Here is a 27,448-nt window from a genome sequence, read left to right on the forward strand (position 1 = left end):
TCCCTATCAGCTTGTGTGCTTGTAAGAACTGTATTAGTACAAGCCCTGCAGTCAGCTCCCTACCCCAAGTGTGCTTGTGCGACTGATGTCACTGTGAGCCCAGTGAAAAGCTCTCTCACCCTGTTCCTGTATGGCCTGTGTTACTTAATGTCTGCAGGGTGCTACCTATCAGCTTGTGTGCTTCTAAGAACTGTATTAGTACAAGCCCTGCAGTCAGCTCCCTACCCTAGGTGCTTGTACGACTGATGTCACTGTGAGCCCTGTGAAAAGCTCTCTCACCCTGTGCCTGTATGGCCTGTGTTACTGGAAGCTCTAGACTTACCTGCATGAGTTGTGCTACTCTTAGCTCTACTGTGCGCCCACTCTCCCCAGTGTGCCTGATGTCACTGTGAACCCTGTAGAGGGGACTCTCTACCCAGTACAACTTGTTTTACTGAAATCTCTGCAGGGTGCATCCCCTTAGCTCGTGTGCCTTAAGAATGGTGTTACTCTTACGTCTGCTCGGAGCTCCCTCTGCCCCAGCATGCCCACACCTACAGAGTTACTGTAAACCCAGGAACTCATCCTTGCCTTCTCTGCCTAGAAGACTGGAGTTACAGTAACTTTTGCCTGTAAAAGTGTTACTACGAGATCTGAATGACAAAGAGCTCCCAATAAGCTCCCAATAAGCCCAGAATGCTCTGCTAAGGGGGGGAAGGATTTACCTACTTCATTATTTGAAATTTCCAGCACACCCAGTCTAAACGACTAGAGAATGTTTATTTGTGACGCTCACACACATGCTACATCCACTACCAGCTTCTTGAAGAAGAAGAATACGTTGTGAAACGTCACACACTATTAGTTTCATCCAGTTACAAAATATTACACAGGCACTCTTAAAGTTCTCAATGTAAAGCACCAGTTAGCCGTGAGCTCGTAACAATGGCGATGAAGCAATTAGAGCTGCCAATACCTGCCTGCTGGGACCCCTGGCCACAGTCTTATTTCAATAACAACATTAATGATAATAATAATGTCACTAAGGGCTGCAGCATCAATGACAGGTCCTCCTTCATAACTAGAGCCTGGCAAGCATCACGTAGCACCTACCTGGGCTCCTGGACTCGTGAGCAGAGTTTGTTGGCCCTATTGCTCCGTCGCAGTTTGTCTCCCCCGCCGCCTTCCGTTTCCAGAGGCCGCTGTAGGGGGAGATTACAGCCCCCAGCATTCCGCTTTGGCACGCCCACTTTTGGCGGCAAGCGCGCCCGGAGGCGCTACATCATCGGAGGCTCCCTCGGTGGAGCGGGGGGTCCTCCTTCATAACTAGAGCCTGGCAAGCATCACGTAGCACCTACCTGGGCTCCTGGACTCGTGAGCAGAGTTTGTTGGCCCTATTGCTCCGTCGCCGTTTGTCTCCCCCGTCGCCTTCCGTTTCCAGAGGCCGCTGTAGGGGGAGACTACAGCCCCCAGCATTCCGCTTTGGCACGCCCACTTTCGGCGGAAAGCGCGCCCGGAGGCGCTACATCATCGGAGGCTCCCTCCGCGTCGCGGGACGCGCGCGGGCTGAGCCCGGGCAGAGGGCGGGCAGAGGGCGGGCCGTCTGTGGCCGTCAGGGGCCGGAAGAGGCCGGGCTGGGCCACCCCCTTAATATTTTTCGATAAGACCACTATCGCAAGGTACTGTGACATTTACATTTGTCGGGACTATTAGTGCTGCTGTTGCAAGTTGTGAATTTAAGTTCGTTGCACAACGTTGTGCACTTCGTACCCTATGGTCCCAGGAATACTGGTTAATCACAGACTTGTTTCGATATACAATCCTTATTAATTTGTGTTTTCAACAAGGGTTGTGCTGTGGTCTACTTTTGTTTTTATCTTATGTGTCATGTGTAATGTTTAAATAGTCGAAATCATTTCATAGTAAGTGCTATTTTAATTTTAATTGGTTGTTTTTGTTTGCCATATATTTTATCTATTGTATTCTCAGGCAACATGTCCAAGTCAACTGGGACCCCTCGCCCTACTGTATCTACACTTGACAATTATTTGGTCAAAGTTGTAGACAAGATTAACAAGGAACGTAGATTATCTCTGGGTCTAGCCAGCAACGATAGACCGGCGATAACAAGCCAACCAGTTCCTGCTGAGATCCACCCTTTTGATGATATCCAAGTATTGGCCCCTATAGTCTCTCCAGTGAGGGAGGGTACATGTGTTATTGAGTCAATTTAGGTTTCTCCGCTAGAAACTGATGTCGCTGGGGTATCTGATTCTCTTAGGTCTTCCAACGTTATTGTTGTCGTGACCCCCGTGGTTCCTAATATACATAGGGTGTTAAGATCAGGGTCACATCTTAACAGACCGGTTTTCTCTAAAAAAGGGGACCGCAAAAGAAAAAAGAACATTGTTTCTGTTTCTAACACAGGCCCTTCTGAGCATATCTGTTCTAATAATGAGGTTCATTCCACCCATATGACATTAGCTCCTGACCAGCTCGAGTTGCTAATTGGTATGACTGACAGTAAGTTAAATAATATTATCATACCTCTTTTAGATAAACTCAAGGCTATATCTAGGGAAGTGAGCAGATTAGGCGAAATGGTGCAATCCGGTTTAAATTCTAACAATAGCCCTCAACTGCCCGTTGTGGCAAGTGGGACTGTAGGCTTGACTGGTAAAAGCATGCAACCCCCTAATAATCAATCTAGTAGTGGCCAGCTATGCACGGGCATCAATACTCCCACACAGTCAAAGAGTAGGACCATTCCTGCTATTAAACGACAAGGTTCTGTCGGTAATGTAACACGATCTGTTTCTGGGAGTGAACTTAGTGTTATCCCAGTTATACCTGCATGTTCTATTGGTATCACCCCAAACTTAGTTACACATGCCCCGGGAATTATGACAAGGACATCTGGAAGGGGGAATCTCAATAATCGTAGCCTTTCGCAACCAAATCTGCCTCCTGATTGCGCACCATATGTGGCAGTCCTGACAAATGTACCACCCATTAGAGAGGACAGGCCCTACCACTCTGTGGAATCATATGATTCCCTTAAAAACAAAACTGTGGCATGGCTTAACCGCGAATGTGGTTTTCCAGTGGCTATGGCGGATGAGATTTTGGCTACTACTAGAACTAATTGGATTGGAATGTCCCCTAAAAACATTCCTGGGGATTGTGTTATCATAAATTTTAGTACTCCCCACCTTGCCACGACAGCTTTGATTAGAGCCACGTCCCGCCCTAGTATTGACCAGGGGATTACACTCCGCCCTCTTGGTTTTTTCTACAGTCAGCATATAGAGCACTTTTCAACGCACCGCGGGGGAGGGAAAACAAGGAGGGAAGGGGTGTTTAGCTTGGTAAACAGTTTCCAGATAGATACTGCTAACCGTTTTCAATGCTTGAGTGGGTTGGACCAAAATGATTGACAGGAGGACAGTGTTGCTTTAGGATTAATAGAAGAGCCCATATTAATGGATAAGATGGACGTCACTGAAGTCTGTTTGGATTCCGAAATAGAGGCGGGTCTGGTACCACCGGAAACCCAGGGGAATCATGTCCTATTGGATACAGGCTCAACTGTATGTTTGCCTGGGGTGGAGGAGGTAATTCCTGGGTCAACTATAGTTTGTATGACTAAGGGTAAGGAGGGAGATCTAGTAGGTCACCCTGAGTTATACAAGGAGACCCCTATCATTGTTGCCCCCCAACAGGGCAGTAATTGTATTCATTTGGGATCAGGTATCCATGGTTCCTCCGGATGTTATATTGTAAGTTGGAATATCGCGGGAATTAGATCAAAATCAGATAGTCTGGGGTGGACGGACTTTTTTAGATCTTTTTGATGTTATCTGTCTACAGGAAACTTGGTGCACCGACTTTAAAGGCTATTGTGGTTTCAATTCATATCAGTTACCCGCTACCGCTTCAGTATCCGGAAGAGCCAAGGGGGGTCTACTTGTTTTGATCTCAGTTAAAGCCCCTTTGTCGGTTATTAAATATGTTCAGGTTGGGGCTCACTCCCAGCTTTTATGGCTGCACACAAGTCGAGGTAGGAACATTCTTCTAATCAATTTTTACAATAATATTTTTAATGATTCTAGGGATCAGCCGGTTAAAGATCTTTTAAGGGCAATGGTAGATTTCTTCAAGGAATCTAATGAAGCATATGATTTGTTTTTGGCAGGGGATTTTAACATTACTACCTGTCCTTTCTCAGAGGTTAATGTCTGCGGGTTGGTGGACGATCATGAGGATGGGATTCTTCATTTTCAACATAATCATTATGGAGACGCCCTAAATAACCTTCTTGCTACATACAATATGTGTATTATGGCCAATGAGAAAAATTCAAAGGGGGAGATTTGTCCTACCTTTACAGGTCGGGGAACGAATTCAATAATAGATTTTATCTGTATTTCCCCAGGTCTCGAGGCTTGGATTACGGCCCCTAAAGTAATAGACATCCAACTTAGTGACCGTAACTGCCTGGTAGTAAAGGTTATGTTATGGGATAAGGATGATGCCAGTACTCCGGGCCGTACTATCACTAGTATTGAGGCCGAACGCCCCAATGGCACAAGACTTAGATGGAAGGGGGACAAGGCCGACATTACGTCTGATTTTATCATCCACAGTTGCCTAGCAGATATTATCGCGATCCTAGAAGATAACTTAGGTTCCCTTGGCTCTATAGAGCATTTTATTAATATTAACGCGGCCATCAACTCCAAACTTACAAGTACATGTAAGCACAAGGAGGATCGACCGCGGGGCTGGTTCAACTCAACTTGCACCCTGGCTCTGAGGGAGTTGAAATCTGCCCTATCAATCAAACCTAGAGATAGGGGTCTGGTCCTAGATTTAAGAGCCAGATATAAAGAAACCCTCAAACGCAGGAAATTAGAACCCCAGCAGGAGGCATGGGACAATCTGACTAAGGCAGCTGAAATGAATAATTGTTCCCTGTTCTGGAAAACTGTCAATTCTCCATTCCTTAAAGATGCCAAAATTCCGGAACTAACTTCGAACGTTATGCAGGCAGAGTGGGTCTCGCATTTCTCAAAAATTTTCCAGTCAGATGGTGCATCTCATGTTTTAGAGAATAGATGGCCGCATCTTTTATTAAATTTTACGGTACAAGAAGTTTTAGACAACATACGGGACAGCAAAGGGGGAAAAGCTCAAGGCCCAGATGGGGTACCAATTGATGTATACAAGTTGGTCCCAGAAATATGGGGGCCTTTGCTTACCAATATTTTTAATTCAGCTGTTAGTAATGAAATGCCCCCGACCTGGGAAGAATCTATTTTAGTTCCAATTTTTAAGAAAGGTAATCGTGGGGAAGCCAAGAATTATCGACCAATTTCCTTGCTGGATTCCTCTGTAAAAGTTATGAGCCGAGTGCTCTTAGTGAGATTGGAGGAATGGGTGGAGGAAAATGGTATTTTAGCTGAGAGTCAGTTTGGTTTTAGGAAAGGTCGTGGCACGATTAAGCAATGCTTAAATTTAGAGCTGCTCATTAGCAAATATACTTTGGCCAAGACTGGCACGATTTACCTCTGCTTCGCAGATCTAAGTAGTGCCTTTGATATGGTGGATCACGGCATTCTTTGGGCAAAGTTGTTAGAAATGGGGGCCCCGGATGGTATTGTCTTCTTTTTAGCACGCCTATATACCAAACTGAGGGCATGTGTCCGTTATGGATCACAAGGCGAATGCACTCCCATGTTTAAGATCGGGCGTGGAATACGCCAGGGATGTGTGCTAGCCCCACTGCTTTTTATACTTTTTATTAATGAGATAGATTCCTTTCTTAAATCTTTATCAGTGGATGCTCCCAAAATTAATAATGAATATGTCCCTGTGCTACTTTACGCGGACGACGCGGTTTTAATCTCACGTACACCATACGGCCTCCAACAGCTGCTGGATGGTTTTATGCAATTTATCAAAAGCAGAAAGTTAGTTTTAAATAAATCTAAAACTTATGTAATGGAATATGGTCGCAGGCTCGGAAAGAAACAGCCCTCTTTTTTTATAGAGGACCAAAAGGTCCAGGCTGTGGATAACTTTTCGTATTTGGGGGTTACTTTCTCAAACAAAAATTCCTGGGTAAATGAGCATAAGAATGTACGGTCTAAAATGGCCAGGAGCGCGTATGGAATCTTTACCATGGCAACCAAATTGGGAGATAGGCGGGTAAATGACATGCTGAAAATATTCCAATCACGGTGTGTTTCAATTGCCTTATACGGAGCTGGTATATGGGGCTATGCCCCGGTAGGATCCCTCCAGGTTGAGGAAAATGATTTTTTGAAGAAACTTTTGTGCCTACCAACCTCTGTCTCTAACGCCTTAGTGCATAATGAATTAGGCATTGACTACCTTTCCGATTTGATTTTACTTAGACCATTGATCCTATGGCGCTCCATATGGACCAAAGAAGAGACCTCTCTGTGTAGAGCTATTATTTCTGATTGTCTTACTTTGGACCACTACACTAAAATCCCATGGTTAAAGTATGTAATCGATAAATTTGGGGAGATCTATAACATCAATATTACCATGGATCACCATGGGGCAGATATGTTGTCCAAATTTGATCTTAAGCGGTGTTTTTTACACCAGGCTTCTACCAAACGACACCATATTAGCCTTAAGCATTCATCTTATGCCTATTACCATGAAATGAATGAAGTTGCGGGTTATCAACCTTATTTATCTCAAGTTACCTGGAAGGCACATCGGTATGTATTGACCAGGCTTAGAATGGGAGTAGCCCACAACCTTGTTGCCTTCCCTTCTTTGAACCTACCCCCAGCTGGTCCATGTCCATGTGACAACTCTACCCCCCCCAAAGCACTGTGCACTTTCTTCTGCTTTGTCAGTTGTATAAATATCATCGGATAGCTTATTTAAAACCCTTGTTTGTTAAATTCGGGGTCAAATCAATACGCGACTGTATGTGTTTACTTTTTAATTTGTATCATCCAGACGTGTGTTTTTACACGGCTACTTTTCTTCTCAAATCCATTAATGTCAGGAAAAGTATGCTCTTTTAACAATTTTTAATAATTTTATGTTGTTGATTTTTCTACCTCTGTTGTTTTTATCATGTTGTCTATTTAATTGTGCTTTTATGAACTTATTTTACGTTCGAATAAAGCCTTATGAAATGAATGAAATGAAATGACAGACTGACCGCTCAAGGGATTAACGCTGAGGTACTGAATAAAAATCTCCCAAGAGCTCCATCAAATTCCAAAAAGGCTCTTAAAGCATGCCAAACTCCATTTGTGTGTCCTCATATCAGCCAGAAGGGTAAGATATCTAGCCCATATACATTTTTCACATTAAAGAATGAAAAGTACGAAATTCTGAATTTTCTTCAACTGGCTCCTGCTTTTTCAAGTCTGCGTGACAAAAGAACTGATGATGCTGGAGTTACAGAACTTGCAATATTCAATCTAATTATGTCTTACGCTGCAGAGATTATTCAGACAGTTTTTTGTATTACACAAACGTTTTAGATGATTTTGTTTTTAGCCGAATTTCCAACAATACATGTATATTTGGATTAATATCCTGAAACAAACTGCCAGTGAAGGGTGCACTGTCAGTGTCCCATATAACCTGCTGAAGATTTGGAGACCTCAAAGCATATTGGTAGCTGCTGCTGCCAGCAAAGCAGTTTTTGGTTACCTATAGCGGGCACCAGGTTGATGGTTTTCAATGTGGCTGTCGCTTGGAGAATATTTTCAGGCATTTGTTCATCGCTGCAAGAAAAGCACAGGCGGCAGAAGATTAGCAATACATAACAGACTATTCAGAAACACGCAAAAGCAGAACCAAGAGTTTAAATGTTAGGCGTATCTTTCTTTATGACAATCTCAAACTTCCTTAATCGTTAGGTATTTGGACAGTTATAACAGTAATACACTGCAGTTACCTTTTACACCTTAAGAGAAACATTTGTGACACACAAAAGATACGCATTGCACACACCTGATTAACACTAGATGTGTAAAACAATTGGGATGTAAGGATTACATTTCTGAAGGAGCTGGTAATTAACCTGTTGGCTTAGGATGGTAATCCTGTGTGTAGTCCTCTACAGTTTGCCTTAAAGCACTGTAGGAGGGTCAGGAGAGGTGAAAAAGTGGAAATTAGGAAAGGAGGCTTATAAGCTAGTATCTCATACGAAGCGCTGATGATATGCTGTGAGTAGATACCCATAGGCATCTGGTCGGCAGGCAGGGAGCTAGTGCTTAATTTGTTAAAAAATAATGACAAGTGCAGGGGCCCAAACTTGTTCTTACAGACTACAGGCAGCACTGCCAAGCACCAAGGCTCTCTAATTCAAAGGGTGTCTTCTCTTGGGTCCACCTCATGCCTCTTTCTTCACCACCCTACACTTCTTGCTTCTTTTTTTTACTACTGCTGTTTTTCCATCTTTGCTTTCTTCACTCCACCTTTATTTAAGGCCTCTCGATTGCTCTCGATTCAAGTTTGATACTGAAAAATAACTCCTGATCCTCAAAAATGAATGCTGGAATCCACGACCCTGGTTATATAGGAATTTGTTACAGTAAAATATATTTGCTGCAAGTCACTGCCACCTTGTGGACTTAGATAGAACAGTAGTTTGAATTTTTACTTTGATGAATAACCTTAACGGGCCGCAACTTTCCTTTCCACTAAACACGCATACTAAAAATGCACGCTTCTGCCAGAAAGAAACAGAAATAAATATGTAATGGAAAAATAAAAGCTGCTAGTTGGATATATTTAATAGAAATCAATGAGTTCAGTAAGGTATCCAGATGCGCACATTTTGCAGGAATTTGGAGATTAGTCAAATAATTATTAACAAATATACAGAATAAAAATAATGGTTTAAAGAGATGACAAGTATGTATTTAGGATACTGACTCCCATCTATTTTAAAACCACTGGGATTCCAAATACCCAAAGCATGAGGGATTTTAAAACAATCAAAGTTTAATGAAGAATGAGTATGAGTGGCAATGGTACGCACTGAGATGCAACAGTGAGAGGGCGGCTATACTGCAATCGTTAACTCATTCTGGGATGTTCTGGGATGTTCTGCATACTCACACATCAGCAATCAGCACAGAGTTTCCCCAGTGCCGGTATCTGGCCAGCTCCACGAGGTACTGGGGGTCATCAGTGGGAATGTCCAGAGAGTCGATGACATGGAGATCGCCCTAAATGTGGAAAGAGAACACGAGGTCATGACCGTTGAGGTCTACAAGGGCCTTTTCACAGTCTTCTTCTGCTGGGGTTGGCGTCCAGCATGCTTCAGTGGCACTTCAAGCTTACTGCACCTTCTTGCTCGATGAGGAGTTTCACAGCTCTGGCAACCTAAATATTAGGTTAACAGGAGCAGGAACATATGTCGGGAGCTTACCAAGTTTCTAAACAATCTAAAAGTAAACTTCACCCTTAACTCAGCGTTGAATTCCGCCAAAGACAGTCACCCCTTTAGCATCAACACATTAAATGAATCCATAGTACTGCCGTTTATACAATGTCATGGCAGCATCTTCAGGGGAAACATTCAGCTTGCTGTAGAAAGTGCTTCGTCCTCCCTGCGTCTCTTACAACACATCCATTATGGCAAGTAGCTGGATAGGGACATGTTGCTTGTGCATTGAAAGCTTGGGCAGCCCGACCCAGCAACAAACACAATACCCACCTGTGTCAGTTTAGTAGTCAACGCCACCTTCAAACCCAGCACGCGCACTTTCATCGGAAGCATGTAGAAGTAACTGCTGGGGCCCCGTGGCCCGTGGGCCAGACCACCTGAAAGAGAGAACAACCAAGCAAACGTGAGGGGGGGTTCTCAATACTGTGAAACCTTCTCATTCTGGCAAAACAGAAATCTGTGTAATTGCAAACCTCAGACGCGGCGGCAAAGGACGGAGGCAACGATAGCGCACCTTGTGTATAAGGACACTGAATTACAGAATGATCCTGTGTGCACAATCAATGATCCGCACCTGGGGTGTATTTTCTATTTTGTTAAGCTATAATTATAGCCACAGACCCAATGTGAGCTCCCAGCCAATACTAAGATGTCAGCCACGGTTCCACAGTTTGAAGCGGAAACAAACTAGCTCAGACTAAAATGTCACACCTGAATCCTCACTGCCCTGTTTAGTCAGCTTCTTTAACACTGTTAGCTGCCAGTGCATTTATTAGGTTCAAAATGAACCTGCAGACAATGTATCTTAAATTCTGTAAATACTGAGTACTAGCTGTACACTTCAAGTTAAAACGTAAAGAAAGATACAGTTTAAAATACAGTTTTTATATATACTTGCTTTTTTTATAACTATCGTGTTGTGCTAAATGCGGTTTACTAATCACATGCAACTCACAATGTTTTGTTTTAAGTTTTATAAGTTTCATTTATATGCAAAAATATACAAAAAAATGTAAAGCTGCAAAAAGAGCAAATACTTAATTGTTGCTTCAATAAAGGCAGGGAAGTAGATTTCTCCCACTGTAAATCTTATCTATAGTACAATGCAAAGTCCTCATCACTTGAATACCTAGACACGAGTATCACCATGGTTTCCAACATCTTCCAAACTGTTGCTGTGATCCGAGCAGTCCGCTGCAGGCCAGCCTCAGGAGATTATCTTTTTTCTCTTTCAGACAGTAGGTTTCTATTTCACTACCTCAGCTATTAACCTCCGATTTAATCGGTACAGGTTAAATATGAACCAATGAGTGTGTGTACTGTCAACTTGACAAAGCCTACGAAGGTGGGAGAAACGTTGGCGTGTGGATGGTTGCCATCACATACTTTTAAAATTTGTGTTTGTGAGATGCACTTTCAGCTTTATCCAAACTTACACAGCATTCTGGAGTCTCCTGTGTCCTTTGCATAGCTACACAGAGCCAATCATTTCAACCCATCATCTCAGAATCCCAGGATACTTGATTTAGCACTATTAACCTATACAAAGATCCTATCACAGCTGCCACATGGCACTTTCGTCTTACGGGGATACAATAAGGCTTCATCACAAGGTATTAACCAACTTACTCTGTTTGTCAGAACCAGGGGAAATAATATTGAAATTGATACACTGGGCTAGATCCGTTGCAAATTATTTTGTCACAAAAGAAAATAAAAAAACGGATGTAGAAAAATTCTTAACAAGCATTGGCATAGTCAATAGGTGTCGCCTTTGGGACCTTATAAGTGTTTAGTTATCCAGCACAATATCCTTGGTGCAACAACATCAAGTGTTGCGTGGCTAAACACTTATAAGGTCCCAAAGGCGAGACCTATTGGCTATGCCAATGCTTGTTTATGTAGTTACTGTTATGAAGTGTATTATTTCCATTTGCTTCATGGACGCCTGCCTTCCCATAAAAGTATCTACAGTGGGAAAATGGAGGCCAAGGAAAGCAGATAGTGACTCATTTACAGATTGTTTTTAACATTTATATGTGAGAAGAAGCTATTAAAACTTTCCTTCTGCTTAAAACCACACCGAGTAAACTCATTCTGTCTGCATTTTGTATTTGTTTAAATCTGGGACTGGTGAAACCCTAATCTCATTTACTCTTGTCTCTTACATTAGGCAGTAACCTAGCAAGTATGACTAGTGTGCCCAGCACCAACCGAGAGGTGTGCAGATTAAAGATTGAAATCAAAGGCAGGCCAAGCTCGTCTTAATAAAAACAAATGTCTTTAAAATGGAAAGCGATGACACAATTTTGTGCTTCAAGAGCAACTATTAGCTTTCTTGCATGCCTGTTAACGGATATATCTAGTAAAGTCCGTTGTGGACCCCAGAGAGAATGCTCGCTCACTTTTAAAGCGGAGAGAGGCATTGGACCGGGATGTGTTTTGGTCCCATTATTATTTTCTCTTTTTATAAATGAGGTACATCATTTTCTGCAGGCCATAGAAGCTGATGCTCCTTGTGTTGCTGGGCATCCTAGACTAGTGTTATTATATGCTGTTGGCGCTATTTTGTTATCCAGGACACCGGTTGAACTACAGAAATTGAGGAGTGCCTTTGGGGAGTTTATGGTCTTAACGAATATGGTGATTAAAAAAAAAAAAAAATCGAAAACTTTTACACTAATCTGTGGGTGCAAACCTAAAAAATGTAGGCCTTTTTTTATTATTGACAATACGCTTATTGACAGTGTAAACTCTTTTTGTTATTTGGGAATTTAATTCACAAGTAACAGTACTTACAGCCAAATTCAAACTGGCCAGAAATACCAATGGAGTTTTTAGGTTTTCATCAAAACTGGGTAGTCGGACAATCAAATAAATGGTAAAGATTTATAAGGCTAGAGGGGTGGCTACTGCTGCCTCTGCGGCCGGGTTATGGAGTTATACCCCAGTTAAGCAATTGCAACTTGAGGAAAACAGTTTTATAAAAAGCTTACTCTGCTCACACGCCCCGGCTTCTGATTTTATTGCCCATCAAGAACTTGGATTACAATATTTTTAGGATCTGCTTTTAGTTAGACCTCTGCTCCTTTGGTTTTCTATCTGGTCAACAGAGGAGACCAGTTTTACTAAATTAATTATTTCGGACTGCCTTACCTTGGATAATGTTTCTCATATTCCGTGGTTAGTGGACAGAAATTCTTTCTTCAGCACCTTATTTAACTTTTCAATGCGAGATGAGCCTTTTAAGGTCATGTCACTCACCAAGAAACTGATTAAAGTTACTTTTCTTAGGCACAGGGCGGAACATCAAACATGCTCTGAGATGATGAGATCGACAGTTGGCGTGCATAAGTCCATTTCCTTGGATGAGGGTTACCAATACTATTTGTCTTGAGTTACTAATAATCAACACAGATATGTGCGGACAAGGTTTAGGCTTGGTATTGTGCACCACATGGTAGCCTTCCCTACAACGAAACTGTGTCCGACTGAATCAATCCGTTGCCCATGTGATGGTGTGAGTAAGCAGAGCACAATGCACTTTATGTTGTGCTATAGTTTCTATTCAGGTTATAAAGATTATCATCTTAAACTTATTTTTGTTGCACAGGATATTAGGAACTACAAAGTTGCTTTGCATATTTTGTTATTTTTAACTGATCTAGTGTGTTTTAATGTTGCTCTTTCTATCTTGAAGGCAATCATTTTGAGGAAAAGTATCATGTTTTAGATTCAATTAGCTTTGGAAATTAATAAATTATGTGTCAATACTGGACTATTAATTGTATGCGTTATCAAGAATTATGCACTTTAGCTTTACTCCACCCTATGGAAATGCTTTTTATCCTTTTCTCTTTATTATCAATGTTTTATGAAATCTTATGGCTGTTTTTAACTTGCCGAATAAAGTTTTGATCTGACTGGCACAATTTGCATGCGACCATTCGGTTTGAGCTATGCGCTAAGTTACTATTTCCCATTATTTATACATGAAAATCATTGGCAAAATGAGGATGCAAAGCACACAATTTGGATAATTTTCGACATATCGGAAGAACGTTTGCAGCACTCTTCATGCACGAGGAGATCCGAGAACATCCCTCCACAAAATATATTAACAGCGTGCAACTCCCTTCCCTGCGCGACACGTCAGAAGCATAACTCTGTCCAATTGCAGTCTCTGTTAAATTACAACTGGCTACTTACAAATAATTTCTACTGTTGCTATACAGGCATGTGGAGTTATGGACACAATGTAGGACCAGCAGAAAAAAAACCAATGCACTGCCAGATAATTAAAAATACCAACTGACGCCATTCGCTAAAGACAACTGCAATTTCGCTTGCTGAGTTTCAGCGAGTCTATAAGAAACCCTTATTTCATCAACCCGAATGTGTGCGCATTTCGGCCAGGCCGTCTTTGTAACTATATCACTGAGCCACTGGGGGTCAGTAGCGCTACAGTTTTCTTTACCTTATATGCCCACAAGGAAACAGCTTGTAAATCTCTCCTGCAACCTCCAAAACACACGGTGAAGAACCCAAAGTAGAAAATTAAACAAACTGGGCCATGCTACTTAAAAAGGAATAGCCAATGTATATCACAGTACAATGTTAACTAGCAGGAGTTTGATGGTTTCTAAAAAGGAAGCAAATGGGCAAACTCATTTTAAAGGAATGTCATACTAGTAACAATTCTAGGTATGCCTATTGCCTTGGCAAGGAAATAAAAACAAGCGCTAAACCATAAGCGCGGACCCGCGGCCGCGAAAGTTAATTGTTGCTCATTTTCAAGCACTGCACTTGTGCTTGTGGCGCATCGCTGCGCGCTCCCGCAAACTGGATGCCGCCACAAGCACGAGTGTGTGCTTCCAAAAAGAGCAGAACGACAGCTAAAAGTCCTCCTACATGCGGGCTGAGCTGCGTAGGCGAGACCTAAAACTAAAAAACATAAAACAGCGCTGTTCAACCACTTTGGGCATTTTGATTATGATAACTTACCAGAGATGGATGCACTGAGTAGTGGATTAGCAGTGTAGGATGTGTATCAAGCATTAGTGGCAAGGTTGGAAACATCCTACTGAGGAACCAAGTAACATTTCAGAAAGAACCATTTCTTTAAAACGAAACAAGTAAGTGATGATAGTGAAGTTTGCACATTAGCATCAATGTGCAAATATGAAAAAGATAAATATTTATACTGGAGAGACTGAAATGAGTTTAGCTATTGCTCAAATACAAGAAATTTTGTTAAGTTACCCTGACCCAACATTAGTAAAAAGCGATGGCCATCGATACGTGCTTCGAAAAGAAAAGACTCACAATAAATGAGGAGAGCGGATCAGTGTGCGCAGAAGAAAGTAAAGACAGGGGGATATAAACAGTTTAGCAAAAAAAGGGACCAATGTGTGTTCCATTATGTTGCTCAAAAAAGCAGCGGCAATTGTCCAGCAAATGCCTAAAGCTAAACAAAGTGAAAGAAAATTGGACATCACTATAGTACGCGTAAGAGTATTTTAAACCATAACACTGATACAGTTCTGAATGTTAAGCACAAAGGAAGATGGATTAGTAATTACATTTTAACTGTGGAAAATAAGGTAATAAAAACAAAGATCAAATGACTATGATGTTGGGTGCGTACTGGCCAAGTGGAATTTAACGTCATTGATGATTCTGGATCACACATAATGTACTCTCTTAATGTCATATTCACCAGGTTCTGAAAAGGCAAGTTTTAATTAAATCTAATGTCGGCTATAAGGCTTTTGGTGACTTAGGAATACCGGTTATCTCAATGCTGCACTGGAGGTTTAGGCTGGATGAGTGGGAGAAAAATGTTAACATACCAGTTAACAGCAGATATATCACTGGGTGGCAGGATCAAGTAGATTTATTCATAATTTTGAAACTGGGTAGTTCTTGTCCAGTAAGTTTGTGTGAATTTACTAAATCTCCAGTTGGGCTTGAAAGTGTTTAAATGTGGATGATGATTTGAAGATCACATTATATTGAAAAACACTGCTACCAGAGTAGTCCCCAAATTGAGACCAGCACTCTGTAGTGTGCATCACAATCTTAAAAAAACCTACTTGGTCCACTCTGCACCAAAGACATCATTGTTCCTACAAATTTATCAGAATTGGTTTCTTCCGTAGTCATTGCACGCAAAAAGTTGGAGAAGATCAGGCTGAGTTGATTTGTATCTTTAGGCAAGAGGATTGTGATTAGCTACTTAGAATATATGAGATGTTAGCAGCGTTAGGCAATGGCAAGTGTTTTTCATTTATAGATTGGAAATCTGCATACCATTGAGCAAAATTGTCTTCTGAATCTCAAGCTCTAACCACTTTTGCCCCAACATTTGATGCATTCAAGTTCTTGTGATTACCTCTGCGGTTAGCCTCAGCTTCCAGGGTGTTCCAAAAGTTCATGGACGTGTTAAAAAGGGGATTACATGCTTGTCTGCACTGACATGAGTTTCAAACTCAACGTGAGGCTGTCATGAATAGTAACAATACTAAAAGAAAATAGCTTAATGATAAGGGAAAAATTCAAGATCATAGCAGAAACTGTAGATTATTTACAGTAATGGAACGTATTGGTCCTAAAATACATTTTCTAGAAGCTATCAAAAATACTCTCCTACCAATGGCTAAAGAAACACTTAAAGTCCTTTTTTAGGACTGAGTAAATACTTTGCTAAGTTTGTTTTAGGATATGCCTCTATAGTGCAGTCATTGAGAGATGTGTTGGGTACGAGAGGTTTGTTTATCTGGGGAAGCACTAGCATGTGCTTGGGCAGTGCACTGACTGAAAACTGTGGGATTCACAATTTGATCTTTATACTGATCACAAGTCACTGATTCACATGATGAATGGTAGAGAAATAAGTAAAGTCTCAGCTAGATTGGTACAGTGTATTTCAGAGTTGCACATCAAATATGTGACAGCGAGAAATAATATAGGTGAGGGGTAAGAGCATCGATCAATGGAACACATTTTGAGTCAGGAAATTCCGTTTTAAGTATTATGATTTAAACATTGCTTCCAATGACCTAGTCCAAAGGACTAACCGTTTTTGAAAGGAAGGCATTCAAACTGCCATGAGTTCCGCTTTAAATCTTAGGTCATACTGAAAAGATACTGAATGGTCTTATTTAAACACACCACATTCCACCATTGGGGGTAGCTCTTTTTATTTTGTGAGAGGTTCTGAAGCTAGAACCAGGTTGGTTACTGGGTGCATAAATAACAAGCAGGGTGTTGGGGCAGGTTAAACGTCAAAGTTGTTAATTATGAAGAATAATATTGCAGCATATTAAAGCAATAGTGTGATCAGCAGGAGAACACTAAAGTTCATCTATTGGGGGATATGTGATTGCGTGATTCTTGGGAAACTGTGAAGGGTTAATAAAAGAGAATCTAAATTTAAAGGACCAGCCAATATCGTGACAAGCGATTCTGTTTCCCTGAGAGACAAGGGATAGTGGAACAAAAGAATCTTAGAACATTACAAGGCAAGCAATTTAAGTTTTTGAATTCTGGTCTGTTGTGATCATCTTATGTTTTGACAGGTTTTGAGATAGATCTTAGAACAAGAAGGTTAAAACTGTTGAAGATAAATATTGTTCGGGTACTTCACTGGTGGAGGAATGTTAGTTAATGAAGTTCCATCTTGTTCCCTTTAGGTAAGTCGTCTAAGGTAGTCTATATTCTACAAGTCTGTGTAGCTCCAGTACTAAATGGTCTCATACAGTCATCATTCCATGCCTCCATTCTTGAGTTGTCATTAGGCTTCCATTCCACGGCTGCACATCTATACTATACTTCAGCCAAATGTTTCTGTCAGTGGCATTAGTCGATTTCTAGGACATGGCTACATGCACTTTGCTACAAGCAGAGCTAAGTCGGCAAACCTGCATTCCTACTATAGTGCTTTGAGTCTGGGCACAAGTCCCAGTAGACATATATCTAGTGACAGTCCGCTGTTTTGTGTCGCAGTTTAGTCAATGTGTCTGCCACGCACAACTAATATGGGAGAAAGACGTAAATGTTTTAAAAAATATATTTGAAAATATAAATACATTTCCCTATATATTATCACTTTAATAAAGAAGTAATAGGTAGGGAACAACAACAAAACCTACTAATTACCTATATCTAAGGCTCTAACCCAGAACACAGCCAAAGTGTGCTAAAAACTTCATGGCTGCCTTTTACGTTTTGTAAACACAGCCTTTGTTATACTGCCTTGTCATCGGCTTCTACCGCAAAGTTACTACGGCACACTAAGTATTTTCACACTTATAGGTTTACCACTACTTAAACTATTTACATCGACTACCAAAAATGTCCATTTACAACCCACAATCTATATTTATGCCACATTACATTTATATCCGTTCAACTGCTTTCACTCTATGTATTTAAACTACTGCAGTCCACGCCACTGTAAGCAACTGCACTCTACAGCACTAAACTCAAAGGTATTCCACTACACTTTACGCCACGACACTGTAGGCTATTCCACCCTACAACACTCCTCTGTAAACCACTCCAGTCTACGCCCCTCCAATCTACGTTACTCCACAGTATGTCACTTCACTCTACACCACTCCTCTCTGTGTTATTCAAATGTATGCAACTGCACTGTACACCACTAAACTCTGAGCTAATCCACTCTCTGCCGCTCCAGTATATTCCACTACACTGTAGGCTATTCCACTCTGTGGCTCTCCACAGTAAAACACTCCTGTTCAAACCATTCCAAAATACACCCCTCCACTCTATATTATTCCACTCTAAACCACACCACTCTACACTATTACATTGTATGCCACTACACTCTACGCCACTCCACTGTAAGCAACTCCAGTCTACGCTACTCCACTATACCCTCTTTCACTGTACAGCACTTCATCATATGCCACTCCAAGCCACTACCTTCTTTGCTATTCGACAGTACGCAACCCCACTCTATAGTATTCAACTCTATGCCACACCACTCCACTGTATGACACTCCAGTCTATGCCACCTCAATGTACACTACTCTATGCTGTTCCACTGTATGCTACTCCACTGTAGGCTTTTCCACTCGACAATACTCCAGTTTGCACCACCTGTGCGCTATTCCACTGTACCACACTCCACGCTATTCCACTGGTATACCACTCCTCTCTATCCACTCCACTGTACATCACCACACTTAATGCTATTCCACTCTACACCACTACACTCTACTCCACTACATGCCACTCCACTCTATGCCACTAAACTCTATGGTATTCCCCTCAACGCCACTCCACACTATAATACTGTACGCCACTACAGTTTATCCCACTCCACAACTATCCACTCTACGCTATGCCACTTTACACCTCCATTCTCTATGCTATTTACCTGAACGCAACATAACTCTATACTATTCCACTCCAATGTACACTACATTATGCTATTCCACTGTATGCAACTACACTCCACACTATTCCACTGTACGCCATTCCACTGTACACAACTGAACACTCCAGTGTGCGCTATTCCATTGTACTCCACTCCCTGCTATTTCACTGTATGCCACTTCACCCTACCCATTCAACTGTATGCCACCACACTCAATGCTACTCCACTCTACTCTTCTCCACTTTACGCCACTAAACTCTAAGCTATTCCACTCAACACCAATCCACACTGTGCTACTCCACAACACTCCACACCACTCCACTCTTAGCCACTGCACTCTACTCACGTCAGTGTTCGTCACTCCGGTCTACACCACTCCAGACAATTCCACTGTACAGAACTTCACTTTACGCAACTCCACACCACTATACTCCAAGCTACTACACGCTACTCCACTCCATGCTACTCTACTCCACATCACCTAAGTCTAAGCTATTCCACTATACTCCACTCCATGTTTTCCACTATATTGTACCTCACTCCACTGTATGCTATTCCACTGTACCACACTTCACTATTCCACTCTACAAACCAACACTCTACGACACAACACTGTGTGACACACTCCTCCACTCTACGGTACAACACTCCACTTGATGACACTAAACTCATGATTTGAAATATATTTTTACTTGAGAAATAAGACCGGATTACATTTGAATGAAAAAAAACAAGGTTAAACAGTTGTTATAGTTAGCAAAACGTTATTCTTTCTATACAAACCAAACAAACTATAAAATCATTACAAATTCTAAAGTTAGTCATACCTCACATATACAATTACACACCACCTTTAAATTACGCAAACTTTATGTAATCTTTAAATACAAACCAAACTTAAGCTACACGAAAATGATAAATTCTAAAGGTATACTTATACGTTTAAATTACAATTTGTGCAACACCTTCAAGTTATTATAACTTGCACACCTCCATGAACAGTGTATTGAACCATGCCTTGAGAAATCTACCCGCACACTCGCTATGGCGAGTCAGATTTTATCATGGCGAGCTATTTTTACAACCTACCTGCCCTTTATTGCTAGCTGATAAAGAACAAATGTTCTGTTTTCTCAAAAAGTGAACGAGCAATCAAGATGCCTTTAAAATTTGCTTTTATCTTGTCACATTTGCTCTGTATTCAGAAATTGAGGTCAAATGTCAACCTGTCTTACAATTTGCAGTCAGAGAAAAAAAGTAAACAATCTCCAGGATGAAATAAGAATAAGAGGATTTTGTAAAGTGAACTGTTTGACAACTGTTCTGTACAAAGGGTGTGAAATGAAAGGATGTAGGATGCCAGGTTTATGTCTTATGCACATTTAAATAGCTTGTAAATGAACCATTCAAACACTTCAGAATATATTTTAGTAGTTATGAAAGCACTTTTTTGTAATTATGTGTAAAGACAAAAGTTTTAATTGAATGAAACATGCAAATTATAAACATTTTTGCTGAAACCTAATTTCCACAGAATTATTTTATATGCTATATAGTTTTATCAGTAAAACTGCTTGTTAGTGGGAACGCTTGCGCCCGTTTGAATGGAAAATATGCTGTTTGTAAATGACAGTGCGCTACCAAATTGTGCTTTAGTAATACATTCCTTAAATGTGAGTTTTTAAAACATGAAATGAGAAACATTCCTGACCTTGGCACGATGACAATGCTATTAGTGAACTAAGAGGCACGTCCGGGGTTATTTGTACCCTATATATGGGATAAATTACTATTAAACATGGAGAAAAAGATTAGTCTATTAAATCAAACAAAATAGTTTTTTTTCAGCATATGAACTTGCATATGTAATAATGAAGAAAAAAGCGGCTCTGTAAAAGAAAATATTTGCTACGATCACACAATTTGAGACCAAAGTACGGGTCAAGTACAGTACAGTTAGGTTGAGTTCATTATTCAAGTCACTAGACGTGCGGGTTATTATTGAGGCCTGTGAACTCAGTGCCATCTCTGTGCAATGCTTATACCCTTTTATACTTGTATAACATAGCATCTAAAATAATAGTACTTACAACACTTATGACATCACAAATCACATCAATTGTGAGACCAGAATGCATAGTGGAGTGGGGAGTTACAGTTAATATTGTGTAGCTACCGAATTCAATACACTGTGCATGGAGGTGCAGGAGTGATAATAATTTGAAGGTGAAGCGTATATTATATTTTAATGGTACAAGTATAACTTTAGAGGCGGCGTGGCTTGCACCCAAGCATGGTGGCTACTCTCTAAAGGAGCACCGACCCGCAGTGTAATTGCCCAACAATCTGACTGACATCCAGCGTTGCTACCACTCATCAACACCGGGTACCGCTGCAGCAGTACCTGGTTACACAAAGACTCCCTTCTGAAGATTCACTGACGTGAATCCATGCCGCAATAGCCGGGAGAGACTTCGGGGCAGCCTGGTTGACGGACGCGCCCGAACTGGCAGGGAGCTTGGTGCCAGAGAGGGGTGCCAGCAGTCGGTGGAATCAGACTCATTGGGTGTGAGGAGGAATGGATGACTCAAGACTGCTGAGCAAGAGTGGACCACAGTGCTTTGTCAGCGGGGTGGCGAGTGCGGCACTGGCCACGGGGACATACTGTGGTCCAAGGGACGAAAGGCTCTGAAAAATTAGACCTAATGTGAAGGAAGGCGGGGGCAGATAGGCGGCCCGCAGGACCAGTGGTATGCACCTAGACTGTATTTCTCCCCAAGGGGGCCCCCATAAGCATTTGAGTGTTGCCTAACAGTCGGCATGAAGAGGTTGACCAGGCGTAACGATCCGACTAGCTTTGGCATCGTGGTGGAGAGCCAGCTCCGGTGCCAGCATCGTCCCCGGGGGAGCTGGCTGACACGGCAATCCCGCTGTAACAAACAGGGGATGTGCCACGCCGTAGGATATGACCCCCATCGATTTGGAAGAGAAACAGTGGGCCCCCAAAACGATTGCATGCTGGACTGCAAAGCCTGCCCTTGGAGCCAGCGGGGCCACAGGATTGACTGGGATGTGAGCCTGTGCCGGGGTGCCAGTGAACCTGATGAACACCATAAGGCTGCAGAACACCCCCCTCCTCACCCACACCAGGCAGCAGTGACTAGCGTTGCTTCGCCAGCGACCTTCAGACCCTGCCCTGTTGTGGTGGGATTTGGCCTGTTTTTGGCTTTAGCATGGTGGACAGCGGGTGGTGATGGGGGGGTGAGGGAGAGGGCAGACTGACCCTACAGAATAAAATGGACAGGTATGCCATCTCTGTTGCTTACTAGCATGAACCAGAGAGACCCTCCCTGGGCCCTGATTCACTGCTGTACCGGAGCCCACACTCAAACAATGACATCTAGGAGCTAAAAGGAACCCTGGATCCTAAAACAGACTCCTTTGTGGTGGAAATGTCCCTATTGCAGACTAAGGTTAACACCTCAGGGTTCACTAACCCCAAAACCCAAGTGACAGAGATCGAGGACTCTACTATTAATCTCCGGAAACTGGTAGATCGCCTGCAAAAAGACAATGCCCCAATACAAGCCAAACTGGAAGACATGGAGGGGAGGTCGAGGTGAAACAACCTGCACTTGGTGGGAGTGCCGGAGAAGGCAAAGGGCCTCAGTGTAGACCTTTTTGTTGACCATTTCATCCTTAACACCTTCCAGCCTCAGCGCCTCTCAAAAGTCTTTGCCATGGAGAGAGCCCATAGAGAGTGGGTGCCTTCGCCCAGACCAAGTGTACCCCTGAGAACAATAATCACACTTATTTTCAACTATAGGGACTGTGATGTTATCCTCCAGGCGGCCCGTCAGAAACCAGCGTTGAAATTCTAGAACACTACAGTCAGTCTCTATCCAGACTTCACACACCAAGTCCAGCAACAAAGAGGGAGCTTCACAGAGGGGAAGAAGGCTCTAGGCGCCAGTGAATTGAAATGCATGATGCTCTTTCTGTTGTGTGTTGTTGCAGGAGGTAAAACCTGACACCTCACTGGCCCTCAAGAGGCTTGGGAGTGGTTGGAGGGCTGGCACCCAGCATCCCACAAACAGAAACGTACGGATACTATGGGGGCCTAGGAGAGCAACAACCAAGATGTTATGCGCCAAAGATGCAGCCTTCCTTGTGAAAATGGAATGGGGCTGCACTGAGGACGACTGAGGCATGACTCTGGGGACAGTGGCAATTAGGAGGCCTGTAGGCAGCTGCACATTGATCTGTGTCTGTTGTGTCTCTATCGGGGGCGGCTGGCCTCTTCGAACTGTACTGATGACTGTACGGTTTGTCTCGAGCGCTGTAAGGTACTCAAATGCACATTATTGGATGGGCTTTCCTTTCGTAAAGAGTTACACAACATGTCAAGGGTGACAGGTGCTCTGCAAGTTGGGGGGTGGTGGGCAGTTCTAAGCTCACAATGCAGGGTTGAGGGGACTTTGTTCTTAGGGTATAACCGATGTTTATGTCTACAGGTAGGCTTGTGTCGCATTACATGAGTTTCATTCAGTGAGCACGGGTTTGCGCACAAACCGAGTTCAAGGGGTTACACAATGCAAGAGACTCAGGTGCCCATAGACTCCAATTGTCACCTTAAAATAATGTACTGGAACGTGAATGGGTTGGGGGATAGACTGAAGAGAGGGATAAATATGCAATATATCAAGCAACAAAACCCCAACATTGTACTACTCCAGGAAACCCATCCTCTGGGTAACTCATGTAAAGCCCTGGCTTGAGGTTGCTACAAGATGTCCACCCATATGGGCTTACCTTCCCATTCCTGGGGGTAGGTATACTACTAAAAAACAATGTCCCATTCATACCCCATAAGACCCGGGTGGACCCTCAGGGAAAGCACGTGGCCCAATCTGGTTTCTGGGGTGGCATTGCTATTATAATCTGCTCTGCATACACTCCGAGACACCAGTGGATGACTTTCCTGGTACTGAGTGCTTGGATACTGCAATTGCCAGTGGGCATCTTGATTATGGGGGGGTGACTGTAACGCGGTAATGTAGGAAGACATGGACAGACACTCGACCGTACAGTGGTCTGAGGCTGAGAGCACTCTTGCAACTTTTGCAATGGCTCTTGGCCTCACCGACGGATGGTGGCTCCGTCATCCAAAGGAAAGTCAGTATACTTTGCTGTCCGGGGCACAGAATAGCTTTTTTGACTTGACCATATATTCACACAAATCTCTCGTCTGACCCGAGTAGTTGCAATCCAACACTTGGCTGGGGCATATCTGAGAATTCGCTGGTGCGGCTAAAGCTTCAGGGTGACTCGGGGGAGCACACAGGACCCGACCCATTAACGCATGGCACCTGAAAGATCGTACTGTGATGGTAGCACTGGAACAAGCGACTGATGTATATTTTAACACAGATGTTGTGTCTGTCTGTTTGGATATGACGCTTTGGGAAGCCTACAAAACAGTAATTAAGGGCCATGCATACTCCCTCATCGCATGGAAGCAAAAGAAGGCAAGGGCAAAACTAGAACAGTTAGAGAGTGAAATTGTGGACCTGGACAAGATAGCCCCTAGTAGCAAAACTGAGGCAAACACGAACACTCAGATAGAAGCAAAGGGAACTGAGAGACCTACACTGAACCTAATGGGTGTCCCTTTGGAAAAAAGCTGGTCGTACCTCCAGCATTAGAAGAGGTAGGGGGTGTTTTTTTTTATTGGTTATGGTTGGGGGTTCCTAAGTGTTTGATGATTAATCTCTGAAGTGGGATATACGAAGAGAATCTGAGTCCAATATGTAACCGACCCGTTGCTACAAGTGGGAAGGGAGGAATACCCTTTTCTTTACTCACTCACTCACTCTAATAGTGACATGCTTCATCAACGGGCTCACCCCAAATCCTAGAGGTCGGGTTGGGCTCTCAACCATCTTACAGGAAGCACTTATGAAAAGGTGTATGGGGGTGTAACTTTAAAGATCAAACTCCTCACCGACTCCTAAAGTATCCTTTATTGATGGAGTGGGAGGGAAGATTAAAAACACTATAATTGGGTATCAGGATGTAATGGTCCTATGACTCTAGAATAGGCACCACCATGTTTCATCCCTCCCTAATGGCCTAAATAAATCCTGGGCTTTCGTCAGGATGGGATGTAAGGAGGTTACTTGCCCCAAAGACGTGAGTGCATTAATGTTACGCAATTTGCATAGGGCACATCTAGGTGATAAGTAGGAAAAAGTCTAATACTTGCCACTAGTTTCAATTGAGAATTACCTATATATAAACAGAAACAAAAAAATCATAATCCAACATTGTCGTTATGGAGGGCAAGAAGCAGAAGGTCAGGGCACTAAAGGCCTGCACCAGTCAGTCTAGTTTTCAATAGTAATTTTAGTCAAACGTGTGGTTTTAATGGACTACAAATTAATATAGATTGTACACATTGCTACGCGAATGATTCTTAAACTTAATTCATGAGCACGTTTGACTAAACTTCTTTGGAGAAATGTCCTTCGCATATTTTTGCATCACAATGTGGTTTTAATGGACTACAAATGAATATAGATTGTACATATTGTTCTGTCTACTATGCTATTCGCTTCCTTCTCTCCTTTACTCTGCTTAAACCATATTGCTCTTTGAAATTGCACGTGGTCAGGACCTACCTCTTCTGTGAGGCTGTGCTAACTTCTGAGCATTAAATGCGGAACCAGAAAAAAGTTGGTTCAATGTACAGCATCATAAAATATCTTCTTCTTTGACGATAGAAGTTGGTATTAGAGCAAATATTCAATATGTATAAACACATAGAAAAGATCATAAGTTTAAATGAATTTCATTTTTGTCATAGATTTTGGGTTACTGAATACCCTTCTACACCGATTTCTACCACACACAGTAGTCGTGTGTTTCTTCTTCATTGAGGTACGTTAGATATTTCTTGGTATACTCTTAGGATAATATGATGACCATGTCTTGACCATGCTTTGAAATATTAAAATAATAACTCATTACAATAAATAAATAAGAAATAAAAATTCGATTTCTTTCCCCCAGAAATCTTTTGTTAAGGTACTTCTTTTCGACATGAAGTGTTGTGTATTTCTCATCTAGACTACTTACAAACGAAACAGGTATGCCGGAGTTGAATATATATTTTTATTAACAAGTTTTTTTTTTTTTTAACCTCTGTCCATTCCAAAGATTAGAGTTTTCAGGGACATTACATAGCCATACTTGGCATGACATGCATTCAAGTCGATCGTTTTTGCAATAAGATAAGAAACATACCAGTGATTTACTTAATTATGGACTATAATGATGGCTACTGTATTGATGGTATAGGCTTGCTTCTTCTTTGCATTGTTCCATTTCATTATATATAACAATCAGTGATATTACAACACTGTCCATGGAATGATATGCATTGGAGTAGATGACAATTGAGATAAGATTAGGATGCTGCAAAAGTCGCACTTGTTCTTAGACCTTAATCATGGTGTTTTTTTTGCCTCTCGTTTGTATTGATTCATGACATTGTCCATAATACGATAAAACTATGATTTGTATAATTTGCAACAATTGCTGTGTATTCTCTCCTTTTGCTGCAATATTCTCCATGTGTTAAATTAATTTAAGATATGTCTCCCCATGAAAAAATTGTATATACTCTTTGTAATTGTTATGTAAAGAATTTTGTGATGATTAGATTGATAGTTTAGTCTAAATCACATGTTGCACATATTTTAATTGTAAATAATAATGTTTGTCCTGTATGTGTTTTTATAGCCTTGAAGTTGTCCTGTTGGGACGAAACTCGCTGCGTAGGCTATGAATTCTGTGTTGTGCTTTTAACAAAAGAAATTTGGAAAAAGAATAAAGGAAGGATACATTGCTAAGAAACCGAAGTCTTATTTAATTCATTTGGGAGACATTGTGTCATTTTCCATATATTGACTACTACATACTATTGTTATACACTATTGCATATTTCTACACTGTATTTAATTATAGTTGGGTGCTGAGCCATTTTGTTACAACATTGTCGTTATGTGTAATTCGAAAGGAGCCGATATCGCCTGTAGACCATCAGCACGTAGTCCTCACTGGAGCCATTGCCGCGACAATGTCTGGGGTTGTGTATGATTTCCCCAAACTTTAGAGCATGCTTTACCTGTGTGGTCACACGTGGGTCATGCTTTTCATGTCAACATCATACGCACTTCTGTGTCTTTCACAAGTGCTATGGGTAGTGCATACATTTATTACTTATTTCACAAAACAAATACGTACTTCGTAACATTTCACCACATCATACATACAAGTTATAAAATATCTCTATGGCACTCACCCCACATAATAAAGGCTTCAATTCCCGAGGGGGCACAGGAGGGAGGCATTATAGTCACACACTATGGATAAATAAATAATGGCCGTATCACATTGGAGGTCAAGTAGCAAAATGCAGGGAAATTCAATGAAAAAGCGTCATGGCCTACTGTAGGCCCATAGAGAGACCTAGCCAGAGCGCAAGGACATCCTACATGATGTCCCAGAGGCAACTATATGACATAGCGAATAAGGCTGGG

General features: G+C 41.9%; 1 protein-coding gene and 1 long non-coding RNA gene across 2 annotated transcripts in view; one reads left to right on the forward strand and one right to left on the reverse strand.

The window, feature by feature from the left end:
• The window catches only part of LOC146833123 (uncharacterized), a 74,905-nt gene extending 48,149 nt beyond the window's left edge, over positions 1 to 26,756 (forward strand). Inside the window, exons 3-5 of the long non-coding RNA XR_014960524.1 lie at positions 25,711 to 25,784; positions 25,917 to 25,993; positions 26,649 to 26,756. This is a non-coding gene — a long non-coding RNA (uncharacterized LOC146833123). The remainder of the gene's footprint in view (positions 1 to 25,710; positions 25,785 to 25,916; positions 25,994 to 26,648) is intronic.
• The window catches only part of MRPL4 (mitochondrial ribosomal protein L4), a 52,018-nt gene that overhangs the window by 11,102 nt on the left and 13,468 nt on the right, over positions 1 to 27,448 (reverse strand). Inside the window, exons 6-8 of the mRNA XM_085600747.1 lie at positions 9,710 to 9,816; positions 9,109 to 9,218; positions 7,693 to 7,766 (exon numbers count right to left, since the gene is read on the reverse strand). Of these exons, the coding sequence (XP_085456873.1) occupies positions 7,693 to 7,766; positions 9,109 to 9,218; positions 9,710 to 9,816 (291 nt within the window). The remainder of the gene's footprint in view (positions 1 to 7,692; positions 7,767 to 9,108; positions 9,219 to 9,709; positions 9,817 to 27,448) is intronic.

This window comes from Triturus cristatus, chromosome 4_2, assembly GCF_964204655.1.
Source record: "Triturus cristatus chromosome 4_2, aTriCri1.1, whole genome shotgun sequence".
In the NCBI taxonomy this organism is placed as follows: Eukaryota; Metazoa; Chordata; class Amphibia; order Caudata; family Salamandridae; genus Triturus; species Triturus cristatus.